We start from the raw sequence: 25346 nt of genomic DNA, 5'->3' as shown, positions 1-25346 counted from the left end.
ATACTAAGTTTATGTAGATGCTTCTTCTATATGGTGATAGTAGTAACACTATCACTTAAAAGTCACCCAGTCACATCAGCAACAGGCTTCTAGGAGGGTCCTGTAAACCCCACACTCCCTGAACGTCAGCTAGTTTGGTCTAATTCTACTAAAAACTGAACTGTATAACAACAAATAATCATAGAATCATTGTTGCCACCTGTAGGTGAAGCTGTGACCCCAGCTCCAAATGCAGCTTTATGTTTATCCAGCGGTGCTGAATTCAAAAGAGCAATTTAAATTTGACCTCTGACCCGTGCAAACACAACACTATAAATTAGTACTAAATCAAATTAAAGACATTCTTTGTGACAGTGTCCTCTTACATCACTCATTGTCCTGTGTCTGTCTGTCTGTCTGGGGAAAATCAATGAAGTGTGGCTTTTATTTTGAAAGGTCTGACCGGAAGAGGCGCTCGTCCTGGCTGGAGCTGACAGACTCGCTGCTGCTGGATTCACCGGCGGAGCGTCAGAGCGTCTCCGAGGCTCAGACAAGTTACGAGCGTTCCGCGAGGATCTCCGTGTTTCCACTGCTGTGTCTGAGCTGCCTCTTTCACGGCCTGTGCGTGGATTTTAACGCGCTGTACGTGCGGAATGAACTGATGACCGATGATCAGCAGGTGAGCGTCAAACCGAACCTTCACTTTAAACTCGTTCTTCATCGTGTTTCTGGTTATTTCATGTTTATGTTTCATCATTTTATGGTTTCTGAATCACTGTATCATCTCTTAAAAAACAGCATCAAATGAAAATAAGTTAAAATATTGTAATTTTATGCACAAAAGTCTAACACTAGGACAGAAATGTACACATAACAGTAACACCTTAAATAAAATATGAAATATTAAAGGGAAAATGTAATGTTCTTCATGTAGCAGAACCTACAGCAAGAATACTGTTCATATTTAATGTAAACAAACTCATTTGACCTCAATCTATCCCTCTTTCATATGTTTTTTAATGTAAATCTATTTATACTCAGGTGACAGCAGATCATACATGATGTATTTCCTGATGATGACCTGTTTATCCTTTGTGTTTGTTAAGTCATTGTGATGTAACGGTCAAACATGTTGCACAGTTTTCATGATGTGATCGGGCTCAGGCTGCTCTTCGGAGGTTTTATATGTGTTGGCAAGTTCTCAGATCCAAATTGTGCTCATAAACAGTTTGGTATTTTGTTCTTATTTTTCTAAAGAAGTGAACAGATCCTGTGAGAGAAGTGAGGAACATTATCACAGAGCAGAGGTCTGCTGTGAGCATGCGTCGAAGTGTTCTTTGCTGAAATCAATGTCTGTGGTGTAGAAAAGCTCTGAAACCTGAAATCATGACCTCCTTCTCCTCACCTCTAAAAACGCTCTGAACAGCTGGATTATTCCAGATTACATGACCTTGAGGGTCTTTGTTGGTCTCACAGATGGGCAGAAGTGTGGCCCCATGACAGTCACAGGGGGGCCTCTGAGGGCCGACAACCAGCAGTGACAAAGTTTACAAAAACAGTAGGAGACCTTCCTACCGGGGCCCCACCTGAGCCCACTCACCTCCCCCAGTGTAGATACTTATCATATCATGATGGGCAGCAGTGGCTCAGTGGTAGAGCAGGGTTGTCCGATGGCTGGATGGTTGATGGTTCGATCCCAACTCCTCCCTAGTCATTGTTGTGTGTCCTTGGGCAAGGCACTTTACCTGCATAGCCTCCAGTGTGGCTCACTTTGCTAGGCACCCTTAAGCAAAAAAACCCTGATGGGATTATTAAAGGTAGGGTAGGAGATTTCATCCTGATGCACTTTCTGTTAAATTAGTGTAACTTCTCTTTACAATCCGATAGCAACCGATTAGTTCGGCAGTTTCGCATTAAAATGAAGAATATGAATCATCTGTGGAAGCTATAAAACACTAAAAACATCAGCCAATCCTCCGGGTGGACCCTGCGCGGAGTATTGGCTGGTTGTCACTCTCTTCCTGCTCTACCTTTAAAGTAGTAACTGGGTGCCTCTGGTGAGGGGCGAAGCATTGGCTGAAATTGGAATCACCATGTCAGACCTTAATTTATTGGAATGTTTTAATGTGTATTTCCTTAAAATTATCCTTTCTGAGAGTTGATTTAAGTCATGAACACCTGGAATAACAGTCTGACCACACCATTTAAAGGTGAACATTGTCCTCATTATCAGCTTTCTTATTCTCCCACAGCGTCGGGTCACTGTCTCTTGATCTTGTTCTTGTTTTCATAGCTTTTCTAGACAGACAATTTACAGACGTGGGAACAGAACACAGTATTATAGTTTATTTCCACTCTGACTGTTTAATTTAATATCAATATAATAAAGAAAAAGCAGAGATGTGAAAGCGCTCATTCACAGGCAGAGGTCAGGAGTTAGAACCGCTGCCTTACAACTCTTGGTGTGTCCTACTGCAACAAAGACATAACTGTCCTCCATGTTTGCCCTTAGTCCACAATGCCAACTTAATAAACTGCTCTGAAGGAAGTGAGACTTAAAAAAAGATCTGTCTGAATAAAAGGTGATGACATGTAAAAACAAATCAAGGCTAATACTTAATAAACAATGTTATAGGGTCAATTTTAAAAGGCTCTGTCTTAAACAAAGGACAATTACAAACATCTAATTTACCTTAAATCCTCCAATATTTTATTATTAATTACAATTTTCTATCCAGATTTTTATGATTCGTAAGAATACGTTTGCTGGGGACTATTTTCTTGGGTGGATTAATACATATTTATTTTTGCAGAGGAATTGACTGGAGCTAAAACTGGATTATAAACCAGCTGACCCTTTGATCAGAGTTTTCTGTGATGTATGTCTTTGTTATTTATTTAAGACCTCACACTGTGGATGTGTGGAGCTCCCAGCTGCGGTGTTAGCTTCACATGCTAATTAGTGTCATTGTTCTTGTTTCTTATTATCATATTTATCATATATGTCAAGAAATACTTAACAGTATTTGATCTGCCAGCTGTTTTTGTGTGTGTAAGGCCACAAAGTTCTCAACATTTGAAATAGATGATGATGATGTGGATATACTGTATAGTGTTTGTGTTCTGTTTGATGGACACCAGAGAAACGGTTCCTTTAGAGTTTAAATCGAGGCAACTGGACTCTGCTGATTTTGTTTTGAAGGCGTTTCGCCACTCCCCCGAGTGGCTTCTTCAGTTCCTTCAGATGTTTCTTCATGAGTGCCTCAGGCAGTGATGTGCTTGTGCAGTGTTCTCTGAGCTGATACATGTTGCGTCCAAAATCTTAATGCTGCAGTCTACTAGCTCTGCAGTTGATGATGGTTTGCGTTATGATCAATTTTCTATGATTAATCAATCAATATATATTTATGGACAGAGCAGTGGGAAAACTAGGAAGGATTTAGATGATGTGTGTGTGCATTTGGTACACAGAGAAAAACTCAAAGAAAGGATTTTCTTAATCTCAGGACCACAGGGTGCCTGACCTCATCACCCTCCATCAGACTTTACAGATGCTGAATGGTTTGGAAAGGCAACTAGAAACACATGGTGGCTGCGTGTACACCATTGACAGTAAAAAGTATGGACAGAGCTTCCGTGACGTCACCCGCTTGTTTCTGAAGAGCCGTTTTGAGGCTCGGTGGGAGGCTCCGGGACGTGCTGACTGCCGCCATGTTGGCAGAGTCACGTCCGCCAAAACTCCAAATATGGACAAAGAGGTGGAGCACGAGCGGAGTTTAGGGGGGCGGGCGATCATGGAAGCAGGAAACTTGCGTTGATTCAGCAACCACCTGTCGCACAAGCGGCGACGCCCATAATTATGCGTAATTTTAAGTCCGAATATAATTAAAAGTAGTGAGTTGTAAAAAAATCCCCCCCCCCGGTACAATTGACACTAGAAGGGAACCTATCATTTGAGACCAGAATGGTTTTTTGTACTAGGCTGTAAACATGTTTACTTCTGCTGTGAAGTTGGACATTTTAACATGGGAGTCTATGGGAAATGACTCGCTTTTGGAGCCAGCCCCCAGTGGTTGCGGCGTGAATTACAAGTTTTGACACTTCTGCATGGGCTTTAAGTGTGAGCCCCGAAGGTTGCCACGTTGTGTACACATACTTTCATCCATGTGGCAAGCCACCTACCAAAATAAAAGCTGTTGATCAGCAGATTGAAATGATAACACAATATGACATGGCAAACATTCCATGTGTGTGCCTAGCCGTGCTGTATGTTGTTGTAGTTTGTCTTTTGTGTTTAAAGCAGAGCTGAAAGACATCTTTCAGCAGAATTCACCAGCAAGCAGCTGTGTGTTGTTGTTGGTTATTCCACAAATAACACTCTAAAGGTCTGAATGTTAATAACTGTGATAAAAACAGATGGGTTCATACACACCTCTGAGGAGGTGAGGCAGGCTTTTAATATAATGATGTTATTGTTGATTTGATTTATTTCAAGACAGTAAATAGTACAAAGTGTATAATGTAACAAAAGACACAAAAAGAGAGAAACGATAAATAACATATGTGCACACACACACACACGTGTGATCTGCACATAATGCATGTGGACGTATCACAATTTATCTGATCCCACACATTCTGCTGAGCTGCTTCCTGTGGTACTGTAAACACATACACAGCCACGCAGCCAAAGATCAGTGCTGCGTTAGTGCAAAGAATGTTTTTGTTTGCACTCAAGTGTTCACACTTAACTGAGCAAGAAGGAGGCTTCAGCTCCACAGATGTTGTCACATTCTTAGTATGGATTTAAAGACATCGCTCATAAACGTTGTGACTGAACCAAGCAGCACGGTGGTATGACAGTGGATCGGATGACTGTGTAGGATGTGTGAATGTTTTGATTTCTATGGGCTAATGTGGCTTTGTTTGGTGGAAACAGCTGCCTGTTGCTTCTAGTAATAAAACTCTGAAAACACAAATCCTTCCCATTCATCAGTCAAAGAAGCAGATGTTTGCTGCAGATGCTTCAGGTTTTCAGAACAGAGAAACAAATGGATCAGATTAACTGAACAAGAAAACTTCTTGAATCAAAGTAATGATGACAAGTGATTCAATCATGGCTTCTGTTTTCCACAGAGGAGGGCAGAACCAATAATTGACCAATAATTTATTAGAGATTTGGTAGTTTTAGGGTGGATATTTTCTCTTTAAGTTGATGAAACTGTAGCTCCTTTGTTTGCTGGTATTGTTTTATTTTGTACTAACAGCCTCCCCTCACTGTCCTGTCAGACTAACGGTTGTCTGGTTAAGAAATAGCTGCAGGCTCCATCTTGTCATGAATTGACACATGAACTGTCACATCATTCTTAACTGCATTTAATGTAACTTGATACCTCTGGCACAAGAATTTCCTTCGGGATTAATAAAGTTTTATCTTATCTTATCTTATCTTATCTTATCAGAAGTTCCTGCAAAAGTAATATGGATTAAAGTATTTGGTACTTGGATGCGTTCTTCTGGAGGCAGTGAGGCAGAAACCATTTGGGAATAAACAAAGCATTTAAAACAGTCAATAGAGAGCTGCACTGAGCCAGTGGCAAGCAGCAGGAGAGCAGAGAAGTTTAAGACCAATCAGATCACTCGAAAAAGTCTGATAATTGGATTTTTTTTGTCTTATTCTTTGCCTTAAACTGTCTCAGGACAGAATACACAGACAATTAGAGTCGCCAATTAAACTAACAAGCACGACTTTAGAATGTGGAGGAAGCTGGAGCACCTGGAGTAAACCCACACAGCACTGTGCTAACCACTGCAGCACCATATAGAAAGAAGGAAACCTTTATTAGTCCCACAATGGGGAAATTGCTTAAGCAAAGAGCTATAGGCTATGCAGGTAAAGCGCCAAGGACACACAACATACCACTGAGCCACTGCTGCACACATATATACTTATACAATAATGATATTGCATGTGTACAAACCTGAGTGGAAGAGTTATGGCTCAGGGGCAGAGGGGGCAGGTAGTGGATTGAGTTCAGTATCCCTGACAGCCTGCTGGATGAAGCTGTTTGACAGTCTTGTGGAGCGAGCCTGAAGGCTTCAGAACCATCTCCCTGAAGGCAGCAGGCTGAAGTGGAGATGTGAGGAGTGGGAGTTGTCCTCAACAGTGCTGATGTGCACTTGGTGTGGAAAATGTCTGTGAGGGAGAGCAGAGGGGCACCGATGATGCTGCTGGCTGCACTCACCGTGCAGTGCAGGACGCAGTGAAGCCTCCAGACCACACTGTAGCCAGTGATGATGCTCTGAATGGTGCCCTGATAGAATATATATTGACTTTATTTAAATTCAGTCCATAAACAGACACTGAAAGTCAAAATTTTACATCCATCAAATTGTTGGCCAGCTGGGCCAGCCTGCTGCCCCCTATGGGTAAAGGGTGGCATGATTTGTGACTGCACAGCACAGACTGTAAATAAACACGCTGCTGTGGTGAGCGGGTGGTGGTGTAAGCAGGCAGCTTGTGATCTGTCACTCCTAATTATGCAAAACATTCAGCATTTAAACAGCTGTTCAACTACCGTGTGAATTATCTGCAGTGTGTCAATTCCTCTGGAAACTCTTAACATGGAAGTCTATGGGGATTGCCCCCTAGAGGCCGTGTGGGGGAGCTGCAGGTTGAGGTTGTCGTTCGTGCCGATCAATAAACACAATGAATACAGCTGCAGATGGCCGTGTTAATGTTTTTGCTGTTGATTTAGAAAATCAATCAAATTTGACTCATAAGCCACAGAGCCAGCGCGGTGATGCTTCATTGATTTGTTTGAATCACACACTGTGTGTGTGTAGCTGGACTGCCATTTGAAAAAGTAAACTTGATTGATTTTGAACACAAACCAACAATTTAAATGGACATTTTGCTGAAATCTAAGCATCGGTTCACATGTCACGGAGGCATTGGCATTGCCCATTCGTCCGTGCATTCACTTCGAAGGGTTAATAGCCACCTGTCACATGCAATCCTAATCACAGGGCAGTGGGTTCCTCCTCTGTTTGTGATCCCTTTCTGATCGAATGCGCGAGGATTGTGGAGCCTGCTGAAGTGTAGGCTCATGGATTATACTCAGTGTTTGTGCTGAGAGTACTTCAAGAAAAATCCATGCTGTGTACCTGATTAAATCAGAGGAAGCACCTCCATTGTTTCAGCCTTTTCCTCCACTTCACAGGACATTCCTCACTGATGGCGGTGATGGAGAACGAGACGTGGCAGCACTCCTCGTACGTCCCCCATTATCTCCTGCGTGGTGACCCTTTCGCCTCCAGGCTCTCCAGAGAGGCGGATATCATCGCAGCATTTTACATCTGTATCATAGGTCAGTCTCTTCCTTCCTTACCTCTTTGTAATCATCCGCTTTTCTGCAATCAGACCCATTATAAGAATTAAACTGTACACAGGTGTACACAGGAAGCAGCTGTCTCTAAGGTTTGGAGTTCAAAATGATGTGACTATGTCATGTTATGTAGGATGAAACAAAACATAACTGTCTCTGGGTTCCTGGCAGGTACACGTATCAAGACTTGATGAGAAGATGAATGACGGTAAAAGAAGATAATGACTTCAGTTACTTCATATCAAATCAGTAAACAAATAAAGAAATCACATATTTCATTTTTGGATTTTCGATTCTCAAGTGAAGTGAATGAACAATCCAAGGACTTTAGATCAACATCTGTTTAACAGCTTGGAATTATTTCAGGATTTTTATGAGTCTTCAGAGGACATAACGGAGACTGTTTACATGTGTGAAGCTTTTCATGGTTCTAATCTGTACACATAACGTGCTTACCTAAGCCACGTTCTTCCCTCAGTGATTACTATAATGGTTTTGATAAAATAATCAGACTGAGAAACACACGGGGGGCAAAGACATATAATGCAGGTCACAGCAGCCCTGTTTACAGCACGAGGGAATGGAGAGAGCCAGACGTTAAGTGGACGTAGAAGCACGTAGAATGATGATTACTCATTTTGTGAGTAGTTTGCAAACACAGGCTCATATATATATATATATATATATATATATATATATATATATATATATATATATATATATATATATATATATATTATCCCTGACACTCAGGGGTTGGTGGACCTTCTGAGGCAGCTGGAATTTCATCCATACCAGACCTCAAAATGTTCACGTGCCACTTTACTGAAAGTGAAGTGAAAGGTCTGCACAGGCCAAAAACATGATGCTCCATGAGCGCATGTGCCTTTAAATATAACCTGTATGCTATCAGGTATGAAATATATTAAACCTAACTATTAGCGTATTTGAAAGGATGCAGTGAAGGCAGCGTTTTCCATTTCAGCCGTGTAGAAAATGCCTGTCTGAATGACAGGTGGCTGCACTTTATCAGCATCTAGTTATGCTGATTATTCTATCTGTAAAACAAGGCTGCTGACAAGTTTTTAATTATAATTAGCTACATTTGCTGTGTAGCAATTCATCCTTTTCTCCCCTTGATCATTTATTATTTAAAAAAACGTAATCATAGAAAGTTAGCATTTTTTTCCTTGTGTGTTTTTATTTGATCTTTTCTCGGCTCTGAGGATTATTGTAAGAAACAAAGTCCTTTGCACAGAGGTAGTGTTTTGTTCCTGTCTTTGCCCAATGTAAGGAGAAAAAGAGAAAAACAGAAGAAAGGGAAACGTGCTCTGCTAACATCCCCCTGGAGGTCTCAGGAGACCCGCAGACCCCAGAGCGGACCACTTCCTCTCAGCTTCCACATTTCACTAGCTTGTTCTGGTCTCACATTTAGTCAGGCATATGAAACCCAAGCAGGGCTGACAGTTTCCAGCCAGAACGTAAAACCTGTCCAACGCAAAAAGACGCAGCCAAAATCACAACCTCTCTGTCATACGCAAGAAAGAGCACATCATAGCACAACTCAGACAGAACTGCACAGTGTTCTGTTAATGAACAGTATCTGACCTGTGTGCAGCAGCAGTGTGTGTATATCTGTTGCCTTCTCTTGGACTGAACGATGAAGATGAAGATGAAGAACCAACCTCGGCTGCAGTCAGTCAAAGCCAGGTCAGCGGGCTGATGCATGGAGGCATCAAACCTCTCCAACTTGCCTGGTTTGGATGTGTCTTGATGTCTGTGTAGGTGTAGATCGGTTCGAACTTTGAGCTTATTTCCACCTGTCCTCCCATCACCAGGACAATATGTGTATATGGTAGGTGGAGCCTATCCCAGCTGTTAATGGGCGAAAGGCAGGAACACTGTGGACAGGTCTGACAGACCCCCATGCCACCCTTGGTATTTCTAGTGAGCACAGCACACCAAGAACACTGGTGACTCCAGGCTGCATGAAACTGTCAACCTTCATCAGGGCTTCGTAAATGTCACTCGATGTTCCAGGTCGTCACTTTTGTGTTTGTCACCAGCTAATTTACAACTTGACAGGAATGTATGGAGGGGGGCGAAGCTGGTTATGAGCAGTTTACACCTGTCATGAACTCTGCATTTGGAGGATTCACACACATGCTGCACAGATGTTGAGAAGAACTGATGGGTTTGATTCACTTTAATTTTACATTTATATTAACAGCTCCCACAGTCTTGTTCTTTTTTCTAATTATCTACAGAATTCAATGAACCTTCACTGTGTCACTTCTCATTGGACACAACATGCTGATTGTTCTGAGGGACGCTGTGGATCAAAGATATATAAACTGCTGCATTCCTGCCTCATTCGATTTAGTTGTTATAGAGAGTGTCAGGGCCATTACGTGCTGACGTCAGTGCTGATTTGATGGGCTAAATGTGTTGCTGCTGCTGCTGCTGCTGCTGCTGAGATAATCATCAGTTACCACTTTCACAATGACAATAAAATCTATGTGCATTAAGTGTTGAAAGGAAATGGAGGTCTGTCATTTACAATTTTCATAAATTGAAATCTGCAGTTAATTACACTGCTGACGTTCCCTGATATTTGCTGTCATGTGCAATTACCTGTGTGTTCTCACCCAAAACACAGTGTTACATAGTGCTGATGCAGATACTGCAGACCCACACAGGCCATTCACACTGTTCTGAGTTTATAAGCCATCAAAATGACTTTCCCTCTGGGATTAATACAGTATCTAAAATAAAAAAAAAAAAATAAAAATAAGAATGATTTCAAGGGGGAATAGGGCTGCAACGATTATTCGAGTACTTGAATAACATTCGAGGGCATAATGCATCGACAACTTTTTTTAATATTCAATGACTCGTTAGTGACGTCATTGCATGGCATGCAAGTGTAACACATTTGCAGCGGAGAATGATTGTCTGGCTAGTGGTGTAGCGGGATGATTGACGTTTTGGGTGCAAGAGGTCGCGGATTGAAGCAATGACAACCGCCGCCTTTATGGGAAAACCATGGCATTTACGCGTGATCCGAATAATCGGAAAAAATTCGATTTCCGATTATTCCAGTATTCGATTATCAAAATAGTCCTTTGTTGCAGCCCTAAGGGGAAAGCTACATAGTTTCACTTTGAATGCCTCTAATAGATACATACAACAGTAGCGGTCATTTTTAAGGCATCACCATGGTAACCAAGAAAAGAGCAGAGAGGTTTGTTGCCAATGGAGAAGTTTAAGATGTCTCAAAACAGGATTTCTTTCCTGACTATGCTTTGATTTTCTTTTCTTTGATTGTTTTTTTTTTTTGCATAAAGGAAATACCACGGCCTCTCCTCCCTGTGTTTGTGAATCCCTGGATTCATATTAAAGGAAGATAATTAATACTGCTTGACTAGGTAGCAGAATTGTTATGAGCTCTGACTCTAATAATTAAACTGCAGACATACAGTACAGTTATGCTAATAGCACCAAAAATTAAAGTTTTCTTGCTTTAGATTTAGCTTAGCTCTTTTTTTAATGGAAGTGCCTGCAGTTCTGTGCATGCTATGAGAATAGGGGTTGCTTGGAGTTGACATATTCCACAGAGAATTATTACCCGGCTCGCTGTAGCTTTACGGCACCGTGTGTGTGTGTGTGTGTGTGTGTGTGTGTGTGCGCGCAGTCTCACTACACTAATTATCCTCCCAGCAGCTGCATCAGGCTGAGGAGCTCTGATAACTGCCTCACACCTGAACTCAGCAACCATGCAGCTGCTAAAGCATCACAGCAGTGTTTAAGTCCGCACCACTGTACTGTTTTTAGCAGAAGCCATCCGTTTGGATTCATCTAGCAGCTAGCATTAGCGTTGTACTACATTACCTCTCTCATTCTCTCTCTCTTACAGGAATCCTGTCTGCAACAGGAAATGGCTACGTCATTTATATGACCATCAAACGCAAGACCAAGTTGAAGCCTCCGGAGCTGATGACCCTTAATCTAGCCATCTTTGATTTTGGCATATCAGGTACATTATGATCACTCGCATGACAACCAGTAATGATTTGCTGTCAACTTTGGAAGACTCTGCGCTGCATCAAGTCAGTTCAGGTTTATACTGTATCACATGCACACATCAACATCTGCCTTTCACACATTATTCTCCTGCCATACTAATGTCTGCCATTTTTATGGAGAAAACTAGTGGATACATTTAGTAAATCTTCAATTTCAATCTGTCTCTATTCAAGCCATGATCATGCACTGCATAAAAGATGCAAAAAGATAAATATATGTTCAGATAATTGCTGTTGGAGACAGAGAGTGTACATGATGTCATTCCATCCATGTAGTCTGCCATTGTTCAACAGTAACCTAACTAATGGCTGCTTCCTATCAGAGGGAGGTACAGTTTTGAACAATGACTTCCATCTATGTTTAATATTTTCATCACGAAGTTTCTTAGAGAAAGTTACACTGAAATTGCTTTGCTCCTGCAGCTTCAAACAGAATGTGTACATCCATTTCCTCCATTAAGCGTAACAGGAAGGTGTTCTTACCTCCGACATGAAAAGTTCAAAAATTCTGTTGGGAGCACTATCCCTGCTCAGCCATCTGTATAAAGTACAGGACATTCCCGTGTTCCTTCCTTCCTCATCAAGTCTATAGCTGATGGTAGTATGAATATGTAAAACTGAAATACTGATCAATCTTTCTGTGTGTTTGCTGTCTTGGAGATGTTTCCTTCTAAAATTCTGGACAGCAGCTCCTCAGTTACTTTAAACTGACCCTTAAAGGTCAAAACTCAGTGAGTCAGCCAGATTTCCAAAGTAAACACACGCCCCTTTCTCTCGGAGCTCACCCCAAAGCCACGCCTCCCAATCACATAGATGTGCATTACACTGAAGACGAGCTGCGGTCTGTGACTTCGGCCATCATGCACGTACCTCTCTGGTGCGCAGAGCAGGAAGAGAGTGACAACCAGCCAATACTCCGCGCAGGGTCCACCCGGAGGATTGGCTGATGTTTTTAGTGTTTTATAGCTTCCACAGATGATTCATATGCCGAACTAATTGGTTGCTATCGGATTGTGAAGAGAAGTTACACTAATTTAACAAAAAGTGCATCAGAATGAAATCTCCTACCCTACCTTTAATATCACAAGCTTGCTAGGTACAGAATTCTTGCTTGTCACCAATGTTATAAATAATAGCCTCCTCCACATTTTCCAGCAGGGCAGCACTCTCTGGATTCACAGTCTTTTGCAAAGTGTCCTTTTCTTCACTGTCACACCACCACTCGTCTTTCCTGACCTGACCTCAACATGTAAATGCCACTACACTACTATCCCGACTATTCTAGAATGCCCTGAAATGCATGTCAGTGTAATAATAGCTACACACGTGGATGGAACTTGTTCAATGATAAATATGAAAATTTCATTTCATGCTACCACTAGATTCACATATTTCTAAGTAAATTAACACAGGTTGTTTCCTAATCTTTAAAGAGACTGTGTTTCTATGTTTAATTTTGAACGTCGGGCTGGTCTACACTTTGAGCAGCCGTCCGTTCAGGTGTTTGCAATGAAAATGAGCTAATTTTCATGCAGTATGTACTTTGAAACCATGGCCATTTCATGGTCAATTGTGAAACATGGTAGGAAGATTTATGTAAATATATGCTGGTTTTACTGCATACGGACCGCTGCAGCAGGAGGAGAAGGTGAGGGAGACGGTTGGCTGAAGAGAAGCCATTCCAAAGAAGGTTTACACAATGGCTGTAAGCTGTCGATGTAACAGGGGGATGGTGGAGATCACTAAGAGACCAGTGTTTGAGTCCCCCTGACACCATGAGCTGTTTTGTTATTACCCGATAATAATTTTCTCCCAACTGCATTTGACATAAAAAAACAACTTTTGCCAAAGGTTAGGCAGTTAAACAGTAGTAAGGGTTCGGGGTAAAGATCATCCTAAAACACACAAATTCATAATATTAATCATATTCTACAAGGAAAACCGCTCCTCTAATGTTCTTGCCATTTTCAGCTACCATCAGAACGAACCTCTGCCAGAGAGAGATATCTGAAATATCGACCTCATGTTATATTTTCCTGTTGTATTTATTATTCATAGTGTGTCTGATCTATATGACCCTATAGTATCCACTGTGAATGTGTGAATATGTGTGTATGAAGCTCACTACCAAGGCTGGTGAAACTGTGCTACGATTAATCTTCTTATTCTCTATGCAGTGATTAGGGGTTAAACTGGAGTAAAGAAAGAAGGCAGTCTATTACTATGATGAGGATGTTTCTGTATTCTGTATTTATTTATTCATATGTAGCTGTGGCCCCTTTTTAATCAGTTGTCCTTGTACACTCCTGGCTATAAACTGGCATCTGGCTCCTCCACACTCTTTCACTCAGATTCCATACATGCATGAGGTCACTACAAGCATGTTTATCAAATCATTTATTTATACAAGTGATTTTCATCCCTATACCAGACTCCACTTCTGGACTAATGGAGTGGTCTGTCTGTCGTCTGGTTTATCATTCATTATCTTTTTGTGTCATGTCCACAGTTTGTTTGTTTTCATTTAAATATGTGATTTGTCTCATTTCTTTAGTATTCTGGTGTTTTGTTGGACTTCCTGTTTTATTTTGAAAGGCTTGTTCCCCTTGTGTATCTTTGTAAGTTTCACTTCCTAGAGTTTTCCCTCCTGTTGTTGTTTGGGTGTTTTGCCTTTTTTGTGATTGTGTGATTTCTTTTCATTGGCTTTATTAAAGCTCTGCCTTTTCATACCCAACGGAGGAGGGAGTTGGTTTAGAATTCATGAGTACTGATAAGATATCCCATCATTTCAGTCACCATTCAGTGTGTTAAATGAGCTTTGGTTGCATAGTTTAAAAATGATATTATTTAGACATCATTATGTTCGGTTTCTGTCTCTAAATAGAATAGAATAGAATCCAAGTATCCAGAATACATTACAGATTACATGTTAGGACAATGTAATCTGTATTCTGTAACTGAATGCTTTTTAAAAGTATCCTTCCAAACACTGCATGTGGCCTTGAAAGTCAACAAAGCTGTGTTATCAGCCCATGTGTTTCCCCGGGCAGCTACTTGCACAGTAGCTCACAAAAAACCTTTTTCTCATATCTTGTGACGTCAATGATGACATTTTAAGAATCCCTGAATAGTTTTGATCTAAATAAATAAATAACTAAGTTAAAGGCTCCTTCCAACAGCTGGCTTCAAGGTCAGAATGTCCTGGTAGGCTAACAACACATTAAATATTGATTGGATTAGTGAAGAAACCTTCAATTCCTCAACAGGGTCCAATGATTGCCTTTTGTTCCACAGTTCTCATTCCTTATAGATTAAAAAACAGGGTTTGCATTGCTGGCTGCTATTCTAATGTAATCAGACAGACTTGCTGAGATTGATTTAAGAAATAGAACAAGAAACAGATCATGGTTAATATTAAGGTAGTGTACCACTAATAGAATAATAATAATAATAATATAATTACATGATGACATTTGCTTTTCCAGGAGTCAAAGGACCTGCACATTCAGCATCAATTTGGGCTCTCTGATGTCTATAAATCTGTTTCCTTTAAAGGTAGGGTAGGAGAATTCATTCTGATGCACTTCTTGTTAAATTAGCGTAACTTCTCTTTACAATCCGATAGCAACTGATTAGTTCGGCAGTTTTGCATTAAAACGAATAATATGAATCATCTGTGGAAGCTATAAAACATCAGCCAATCCTCCGGGTGGACCCTGCGCGGAGTATTGACTGGTTGTCCCTCTCTTCCTGCTCTGCGTGCACCAGAGAGGTACGTGCATGATGGCCGAAGTCACAGACCGCAGCTCGTCTTCAGGTAATGTGCTTCCATGTGATTGGGAGGCGTGGCTTCGGGGTGAGCTCCGAGAGAAAGGGGCGTGTGTTTACTTTGCAAATCTGGCTGACTCTCACTGAGTTTTCAAAATCTCCTACCCTACCTTCAACATTTACCCTTGGATGCGTCTTATTCTATCTCCTGCACTTGATGACTTGGTCATTCATGCAAATGCAAGAATGCTAGCATGTCAAATATGTATGTATATGATAATAATCTAATCATACTGAGATGTTGCATATGACCTTAAAAATCTATAGAATCTGCTTATCACCTCATAAGCAGCTGCTAACATGCTGGACACCCAATGAAAGACTTTCTATGTGTGTTCAGAGGATATTATGTGTGTTCTTGCAAGGTTACATGCAGCAATGGTGTGTGCATATCTATTCATCGACCACTCAGATGTCACAGCATTGTGCTTCCTTGTTCCATAATTCCCCCTTGGATGCTTAAATGTTGGCATATAAAGTGGTAATAGTGCAGCTCTGTGTTCAGCTTGGGTGAAGTGTTTTCACACAGAAGAACTCATTTAAATCCACAATCATTATGGATGTAATGAAGAGAGGAAACTGTACAGTCATCTTTATCTATTATCTTCTAACTACTGTTACCTGTGAGAGAGAAACACATGAATTTATACCGATGCTTTTCGAGAAGAGTTCTCTCACATATGGACTATATATAAATCATATAGGGGCTGATGCTTTAGCTGATAGTGGAAGACCTGGAGTGATTGTAAGGATAAAGCTAGGCCTGAGCCTGAATGAGGCTCAGGCCTCAAAAGGCCTGAAAGAAATACTGAGGAGATTGCAGGGAACGGAGAGCTGATAGAGGCTTGTGCATTCCGCATGTAATAATGGCATTGCAATATAATACAGCCCAGACAGAGGAATTTATTGCTTATATTAACTAGAGGGCGATATCAAAAAAGCATTTATTTTTTTCCTTTAAAAAAAAAGATCAATGTGCAAACAGTGGTGTAAAGCCTCATTTCAAATCTCTTTCTTTTGTGCAGTTTTATTATATGATTGAAAAACACCACAATATCCTTAACTTTTTAATATGTTGGTTACAACACCATAGATATATATCAACATTTTCTGAAATAATGAAAGCACATACTTCTGCACCAAAGAAAGAAAGAAAACTTTAGTTTTGTTTTTTAAGGTAATTACATTGACTGGGTGACACATCCTTAGTGTCCGCCCCCGCTGTCCTGTGGTGCGCCCCAGGGGTCCATAGTGGGTCCTCTTCTTTTCACTATCTACATGCTACCCCTCGTTATTTACTGTTTTACATTATTGCATTTTATTATTGGCTTTATTGCTTCATTGTTTCATGCTATCACCCTGGTTTTATCTTATCTATTTTTATTTTATTCTGCTTTTAAAATGCAATTCCTGTCTTATTTTATGAATTTCACTGGATGGTATTTTAACCACTCACTGTTGTTCTTGTCTTGATTTTGTTGTACAGCTAAGTTATTATTACCATTTTCAGAGATGCTCAGAGGTATTTTTCTCTCCTGAAAAAGCCCTGACAGTCAGTTCAAGTCGCACCTATGATGGTCCGTTAGTTCCTGCTGTCATAACAGTTCTTCAGTGAACTATTAAACTTGACAGGTTGATTGAAAGTGAAGTTCAACTTTATTATATATCCTCCTCATCCTCTCCAGAAAATGAAATATGAATGATGTAAGGTGAAATCCATGTGTGTCACGAAGCACTTAAATAAGATGGACTCTGGTTGAAGGCGTGACTCATGTTAATCTTTAAGCACTGATGACATAAACACCACCTGTAAGCCTTTAGAAATATCCACCTTCACATGCTATTATGTGATTTAAAAAACATTATTAAAATGAAAATTATGTAAATAAAAATACAAGTAATTACATTCTTCATCCCTTGCACAATACTTCATCATCCTCACTGCTATAATCCTTAATAATCCTCCCCACCTGACCTGCTCCTTACCTAAGCCCATTAGTGGGACTTACACAGTGATGATGTGCTCCACCTGTGAAATTAATATATGTATCTTATTAATTGCTAATATGCCTCGTAACTGCAGTATCCCTCTTCATTCTGAGATAAGCAGGCGATTCCATTTAAATACATGAAAATTAACAACAAAATCTTAAGATCAGTTAAGACTAAGTGGGAATCAGGTCGCAGGTCATCTATACTGAGATGAAAGCATTAATCGCCTTTTTAAGAAGGAAAGGAGTTTCTTAACCTTTGCCACAACCTTAAGCTAAAGGGAGCTGGCTCTGCAACTGTGTTAACTGTCAAAAAAATCAACAAACACTTACAGTGTGTACCTGAAGAACTGAGGACCGGCCGTTAAGATCAGCATCCAGGGGCATGTCAACAAAGCCTTTGTCCTTTCAGATGAAGGTTTTAAAAGCATTTAGGCAATTCAATGTGCTTTTTAATGGCTCCTTCACACAGCATATACAGTTAGAAATATGAGCTAGACCAAGATTAGACCTCTGGGGAACTCCTAAGGTGAAAGGACTCACCACTGTCTGTGGAGAAGTAAAAATAACAATTTAAACGAAAACCAACCGAGACATTGTCCTAGGTAGTGGTTGGAAAGGACAAGCTGTTTGTAAAGAATATTCATGATTTAATGATTCATCTCTTATCTGAACCAAGTTCATACTGTAGCTGGAGACCTGGCAAAACAGATTGGTTGTTATGTAAAAATCTTGCGACAAGCTAGCTGCCATGCAGACGAGAACCCAAATCAAACTGATGAAATTAAAGTATTCCAAAATGATACTATATTACATATATGTCAGTGAAAATGTATGTGAACCTCAGTAACTAGCATTTTATTTGAAGGGCAAATTAGATGTTTTTTTTAAGAAGTTTTCAGTTAATAGAAGATGTCAGTGAGTGCCCTGTTAAACAACAGTGATCTATCAAAGTTTGAGCTTCACAATGTGTTTGTGGAAAAATTCTGAGGTCTTCATAAAAACAGTTATTGCTGCTCATCAGACTGGAAAAGGTTACACAAACATCACAAATCCATTGATAAACAGAGTGTGTACAAAGGGAGGTCCATTGTTATCCTCCACAGGAGTGTTCTATCAATAAAGATTACTCCAAAAACAAGTTTTGTTATAGGCCACAAGGTTACAGCGTTTCTATGGCCTCTCCCATATTGTCTAATCCACCATCAGGAGAACACTGAGCATGACTGAGCTGCAAGGTGAAAGTCACTGCTCTGTGAAAAGAACAAAAAAATAAAACAAGTTAATGTTCTGGAATGTTCAAGTGAAAGCACCTGAAACAAGCAGTTCCTGTAAGGAACCCTCCAACATCAGGCCACAGAAGCCTATTTATGCAAAAATGTAGAAAATTCTACAGGACACATGCATTTTCAAGCAGCACTGCATCATCCATTTCACCTTTTCCCTTTTTTTCTGACGCCATTCATGAAACAGGGTCACAACCTGACTGCCAAATGTCTGTTTACATAGAAATCAGCAGCTGCAGCCAGAGTGCAAATGCCTGATTTGCACACACAACATACAAATGCTGTTTACATCCCCAACTGTTTTCTTTTCCATTATATCAAGAAAGCATTTGGCTCGGTGTGTCGGCCATCTCGCCTCGAGGCTTTGATGTTTATCTCATTCATGCTGCTTGAGATTTGGGCTTTCCAGGAAAAGTTTCCCAATCTGACACACACACACACACACACCACAACAGTCAGTAAGACACTGTGGTTCAGGGAATACACTGGATCTTTGTGATGAGCTTTTCAACCCTTTTTGTATGTGAAGGGTATTTCCGAACAAATTCACATTTGCCTTCATGGTGTTCAGCAACAAAGAATCCACAAGTTGTCACAAGAAGTGTCACATGCATTCTTGTTTTGCCGTCAATGGGTTGTCTCATCGCTGTCCCAGACGCTGAGCAGCCCTCAGGTTTTCTAATGGGAAGTTCACTTTAAAAATTACAAGCTAACATTACACACATTTATCTTCTAGAAAAAAGACTCTATTATGGGTGGTATAGTGAAGCAGCAAATCACGCCCAACTCAACAAACTGTGTGTATTCGATGGTTATTACACATTTGTCAGTGGGAATATTCTGAGTGCTCATTACACTGAAATATTCATTGATCGGATGATTGTGTATTTTTCTTACTTCTGTAAACACACTGTATTTCACCTTTGTCTTTGTCTTCATCTTCTTCTCACCCTCTTCTTCTGTTACTTCTCCACTTGCTCTTTCTCACCTCCACCCTTCTTCTTTCTGTCCTCGCAGTAACAGGTAAGCCCTTTTTCGTCGTTTCTAGTTTCTCCCACCGGTGGCTGTTCGGCTGGGCGGGCTGTCAGTTCTACGGCTGGGCCGGCTTCTTCTTTGGCTGTGGCAGCCTCATCACGATGACTGTGGTCAGCCTGGACCGATACCTCAAGATCTGCCATCTGCGCTACGGTACAGCCGTCTTAGCATTCCACCTACAGATTATGAGACCAGTAGCGCAAAATGGGTATTGATTGATCGACTGAAATTGACAATGGGTTCCTCATCTGTAAATGAAAGGGTGTTTGGTTAGATAACCTAAATATATTATGTGTACACATCACAATAGATTATCATGTCTATTTTGGTGACACAAAATACGTCAATACATTATCAAACGAGTCACATGGAGCTTAGTGCTGGTGACACTGGTGTGACAGGATCATAGTTTGTTTACATCATAGCATTGGTGTTCTAGCTGGCTGGATTTAGGCTTTATTAAAACTGGGCTAGCACTCAATACTCCCTATCTGTTGTACTCAGGTACTGGGGCTCTCTCTACTCTCCTACTAAAGCCTTGAATTATTCAATTATGTTCAACATTAGTTTAATTGGGTTACACTGCAGGTTTTGGATGTCTTTTTTATACCAGTCTGGTTGTCGCTCTGCTTATGTCACATGCTTGTTTCTCATGTTTCTCTGGTTGGTTGTGTGTGTCTGCCCGAGTACATCCAGATGGAGTTTATTCTGCATTTGTTGGTACTGCTCCCTGGAAATCCATCTCAAATCCACAGAGAGCAGACTAATTCTTTGTATAGAGGAGAAAAATATTCAGGATGGCTGGCCAGGCTAATGGCTATACAATCAGAATGTACTATTGGTGAGATGAAGATGAAGCTCAGCCCGCTTTATAAGGTAGCATATGTGTGTTCCTTAGAAACTAGTTTACTAAAACTGGGAGGAACACAGCAAACCACACAAACTAAAGCCTAAAGTTCATTTTCATGAACCTTCATCTACTTTACTATGCACGTCTGGCTGAGACAAATTCTGCAGTTGACAGCTGTGATTTATGTGAACTGATGTGTCACTTAAAGTGGAAACTCATGATTTACTACTGCTTGATAAAATAATGCCATGCATGAAGGTTCTAATTTTAGAGAAAATTGAATTTTTAATAGTTGTCTACTGTGAAGGAGAATAGTTCGGCAGTCCATCTTGATGTAAAACATCAGAACACGTCAGAATCTGAAGTACGCTTGTCATTTGTCTGTGCTTTGTTCTAGGCACATGGCTGAAGCGCCACCACGCGTTCCTGTGCCTGGCCTTTGTATGGATGTATGCAGCCTTCTGGGCCACCATGCCCCTGATCGGCTGGGGTAACTACGCCCCGGAGCCCTTCGGGACCTCCTGCACACTGGACTGGTGGCTGGCGCAGGCCTCCGTGTCTGGCCAGAGCTTCGTCATGGCCATCCTGTTCTTCTGCCTTGTTCTTCCCACTGGTATCATTGTCTTCTCCTACGTCATGATCATCTTCAAGGTCAAGTCCTCTACCAAGGAAGTTTCACACTTTGACGCTCGCATCAAAAACAACCACAACCTTGAGATGAAACTCACAAAGGTGACAGTAACAGTTCTCCTCCTACACAAAACATGGCTGTTTCTGTGGTCTGAATACCGTGTCTCTCACAGGTGGCCATGTTGATCTGCGCGGGTTTCTTGATAGCCTGGATCCCTTATGCAGTGGTGTCTGTTGTGTCAGCGTTTGGCGAGCCAGACTCTGTGCCCATTCCTGTGTCTGTAATTCCTACGTTGCTGGCCAAGTCCTCAGCGATGTACAACCCCATTATCTACCAGCTGGTGGACCTAAAATACTCATGCACGTCCTGCTGTTTGCAGGTCATGAAGAAACGCAGACATTTTAGAACATCAAGGTAAAACTCGTCTTCACATATCACCTTACGCCTTATTCATTTGTTATTGCTCTTTACCTGCTGCCACTGCTCCGTCTGTGCTTTGTATCCTCATTGCCTGCCTGCTGCTCCCCATTTGCTATATATGGTGTCTGTTTGAATAAAAGTCTCTCTGACCTAATTTTAAGTAATGAGATGTGCCTAAACCTACAAGCTTAAGTTGGAGCTTAACTCCTCACTGCATTAACTGGACAAAGACATATAAACATATTACCAAGAGAGAAAAGCAGGCAACTGAACCCACAGCACATAGACTCATAGCAACATGGAGGTGACAAAGAGAATACGAAGCTGTGTATATTTAGTTATTAGAGTCTAAAGATTAGAGTCTAGATTAGAGTCCACACGGGTGACGTTCAACAACACTGGACTTCATTCTGCCAGCTCAGTAAAGCCTGTGTAATGATGATACGTATCTCTGCCTCGAGCTGCACCTGTGAACTGGCAGCAGTCTCCTGAGTTTATGTGTGAAAATGATTAGAAAGACTGCTTGCTTGCAGTTTGCATGGTTAAAAATACCTCTTGGGCAAGTCACATGAAGCAGCAATTCAAACTGCTGTAACCACAACAAAACCCCTCGCAGGTCATATTTTTCTGAAATTATGCACGTCATAGTCTGTCTGTGACCAATGGATAACAACTGAACAACAATGACAAAACAAATACCTATAAACTGTTGAACGATCAGAATTCCCCCACTCAAACCCTGGACTGAAAAAGGCACACACACACAGTTGTAGAGCTATTCAACAGAAGTGAATCACATTCAGGGTGAGGTTCAGATGAGCTGCAGCTTCCAGACATATTTGACGGCCTCATTCTTTGGCTGCCAACCATCAGTGTACACAGCCAATGTGAATGGCCAATCTGAGTCAGTGCGTGCTGCCTGCATTCAGGTTCGTTATTAGTTCCACTTTGACAAGATGACTGATGCTGCCAGGACACAAACTGGCCGCTTCTTGCTTCAATTCAATTCAATTTTATTTATATAGCACATTTTACGATCAGAAATTGTCTCAAAGCACTTTACAGAGAGCCAGAGCCTGAACCCTCTTAACTCCCTTTTAACAGGAAGAAACCTTGAACAGGACCTGGCTCATATGAGAACCTTCCTGCTGATAGCCTGGTGAAAGAGGGGAAGAAGAGGTAGACAGGACAGAGGGGATAAAAGAGAGAGAGAGAGAGAGGAACATGCAGCAAACATCATACAGAGAACAAACATGACAGGTTGTTGATGTTGTCAAGGACGACAAAACATATATCGTAGTGGATGTATGCATTCATGGTCAGTTAATAAATAGTAATAGTAAGGAGGGTGTAGGCAATCAGCATTAAAAACGCTTCAAAGCAATCTGTCCACTGATGGCCATGGGATTAGCCGATCAGTGTCAAGTGCCTAGCAATGTTGTCAAGTTGTTGACAAGCATTAGTGATTGGGTAAATGAAAATTGATTTACCTCTGTTAGTGTGGAGGTAGTGTCAGTGTCTGGTGTAATGTGGAGTGGACACAAGTGCAAGACAAGAGGCGAGGTTTTGTTCAGGCTGGGGTCGGTACACAGGTGGTCAGTCAGTTACAACAACAGTACCAGAGGACAAGGCAGGTGGGTAGGAATCTGTGAACCTGTAGTCAGATGAGCTACGGTGACAATAGGCTGAGGCTTAGGGGGTATAGCTCAGTGGTAGAGCATTTGACTGCAGATCAAGAGGTCCCTAGTTCAATTCTGGGTGCCCCCTGGTGTCTAATTTTTGCAATGGCTCAGTGGTAGAGCAGGGTTGTCCAATAACCGGAAGGTTGGTGGTTCAATCCCAACTCCGCCCTAGTCATTGTTGTGTGTCCTTGGGCAAGGCACTTCCAGTGCACTGACTGGTGTAACACTGCTTGGGAGCAGCCTTAAGGCCTCTGGGATTATTAAAGTATTTAAAATAAAAAAAAAAACTCAAAAACAGGCGATCTTCAAACCCTAAATAATTCCCTGAAGCCAAAAACACGCTTGAAACTACAGAGACGGCTGGTAAGCTTGATGGTAACACACAAGACGAACTGGCGGGGGGGAGTGTACATTTGTGTGACGCTTCCTCTTGTCTTTATGTCCTTGCAGGTTTTACACCATCACTGGATCGTTAAAGGACCCCCCAGCAGCCAAAGAAGCTCACATCGAGATGTGAGACAAACACTTTAAACTGTGCGAACTTCTTACCTCTTTGACCTACTTTGCACACTTTACCTTGTTCCCTGTCCTCGCTGTCCACGCTGCCTGTTGTCGTGGTGTTAACAACCGCTCACATTTGTCACTGCTACCCCTAGCTTTTTTAATTTGGAAACCCCTCTGTCCCGTTACGGGTTTTTTTGTTTTTGTGGTTTTTTTTTTGTCAGTCTGTGGAGTTGCGTTGTTTTTACAGTGACATGTTGTGTGAGGTTCTTGACTTTATTTTATCAGTATTACAGACATGCTGTCTGTCAATGCTATAAGCACACAGCTCGCTGATGGATCGCAGTGTTGTTCTCGAAAAGACGGCACAACTCAGGTTTCAAAGGATGGATTTATTTTCAATGAAACTGAAATGCAAAATTACATGAATATACACTCAACAAAAATATAAACGCAACACTTTTGTTTTTGCTCCCATGTTTCATGAGATGGACTTGAAGATCTAAACTTCATTCCAGATACACAATATTACCATTCCTCTCAAACATTGTTCACAAATCTGTCTAAATGTGTGATAGTGAGCACTTCTGCTTTGCTGAGATAATCCATCCCACCTCACAGGTGTGCCACATCAAGATGCTGATCTGACATCATGATTAGTGCACAGGTGTACCTCAAACTGCCCACAATAAAAGGCCACCCTGAAATGTGCATTTTGTTTCTGCTTTATTGGCGGTCTGGGGACTCAGAACCAGTCAGTATCTGGTGTGACCACCATTTGCCTCAGCAGTGCAACACATCTTCTTCGCATAGAGTTTATCAGATTGTCTATTGTGGCCTGTGGAATGTTGGTCCACTCCTCTTCAATGGCTGTGCGAAGTTGCTGGATATTAGTGGGAACTGGTGCACGCTGTCGTATACGCCGGTCAAGCACATCCCAAACATGTTCAATGGGTGACATGTCCGGTGAGTATGCTGGCCATGCAAGAACTGGGACATTTTCAGCTTCCAAGAATTGTGTACAGATCCTTGCAACATGGGGCCGTGCATTATCTTGCTGAAACATGAGGTGATGTTCATGGATGTATGGCACAACAATGGGCCTCAGGATCTCATCACGGTATCTCTGTGCATTCAAAATGCCATCAATAAAATGCACCTGTGTTATTCGTCCATAACAGATGCCTGCCCATACCATGACCCCACCACCACCATGGGCCACTCAATCCACAACATTGACATCAGCAAAGCGCTCACCCACACGACGCCACACACGCTGTCTGCCATCTGCCCTGAACAATGTAAACCGAGATTCATCCGTGAAGAGAACACCTCTCCAACGTGCTAGACGCCATCGAATGTGAGCATTTGCCCACTCAAGTCTGTTACGGCGACGATCTGGAGTCAGGTTAAGACCCCGATGAGGACGACGAGCATGCAGTTGAGCTTCCCTGAGACGGTTTCTGACAGTTTGCGCAGAAATTGTTTGGTTATGCAAACCAATTGTTTCAGCAGCTGTCTGAGTGGCTGGTCTCAGACGATCTCGGAGGTGAACCTGCTGGATGTGGAGGTCCTGGGCTGGTGTGGTTACTTGTGGTCTGCGGTTGTGAGGCCGGTTGGATGTACTGCCATATTCTCTGAAACGCCTTTGGAGACGGCTTATGGTGGAG

The 25346-nt window shown here is 41.6% G+C and overlaps 1 protein-coding gene and 1 non-coding gene across 2 annotated transcripts; both read left to right on the top strand.

Annotated features, from left to right (window-relative positions):
- Positions 1-508: 508 nt before the first annotated feature.
- opn5 (opsin 5) lies at positions 509-23845 on the top strand. Its single transcript, XM_028397667.1, has 7 exons — positions 509-658; positions 7203-7349; positions 11284-11403; positions 19575-19745; positions 20840-21174; positions 21246-21487; positions 23626-23845. Exons 2-7 carry the CDS (start codon positions 7217-7219, stop codon positions 23690-23692), a joined length of 1068 nt encoding a protein of 355 aa, XP_028253468.1. The 5' UTR covers positions 509-658; positions 7203-7216; the 3' UTR covers positions 23693-23845.
- On the top strand, positions 23189-23260 carry trnac-gca (transfer RNA cysteine (anticodon GCA)). Its single transcript has one exon. It is a non-coding gene; the product is annotated as a tRNA-Cys (tRNA).
- Positions 23846-25346: the final 1501 nt, after the last annotated feature.

The sequence above is a fragment of the Parambassis ranga genome, chromosome 24 (assembly GCF_900634625.1).
Source record: "Parambassis ranga chromosome 24, fParRan2.1, whole genome shotgun sequence".
NCBI lineage: Eukaryota > Metazoa > Chordata > Actinopteri > Ambassidae > Parambassis > Parambassis ranga.
The sequence above is the reverse complement of the archived record's forward strand: the minus strand, read 5'-3'. Positions and strand labels throughout refer to the sequence as shown.

Bases quoted from the DNA above. Each gene is read 5' to 3' on its own strand.
- opn5 (XM_028397667.1), top strand. From the start codon at position 7,217: ATGGCGGTGATGGAGAACGAGACGTGGCAGCACTCCTCGTACGTCCCC. The intron at 7,350-11,283 runs GTCAGTCTCTTC...TCTCTCTTACAG, and splicing joins ATTTTACATCTGTATCATAG to GAATCCTGTCTGCAACAGGA. The intron at 21,488-23,625 runs GTAAAACTCGTC...ATGTCCTTGCAG, and splicing joins AGACATTTTAGAACATCAAG to GTTTTACACCATCACTGGAT.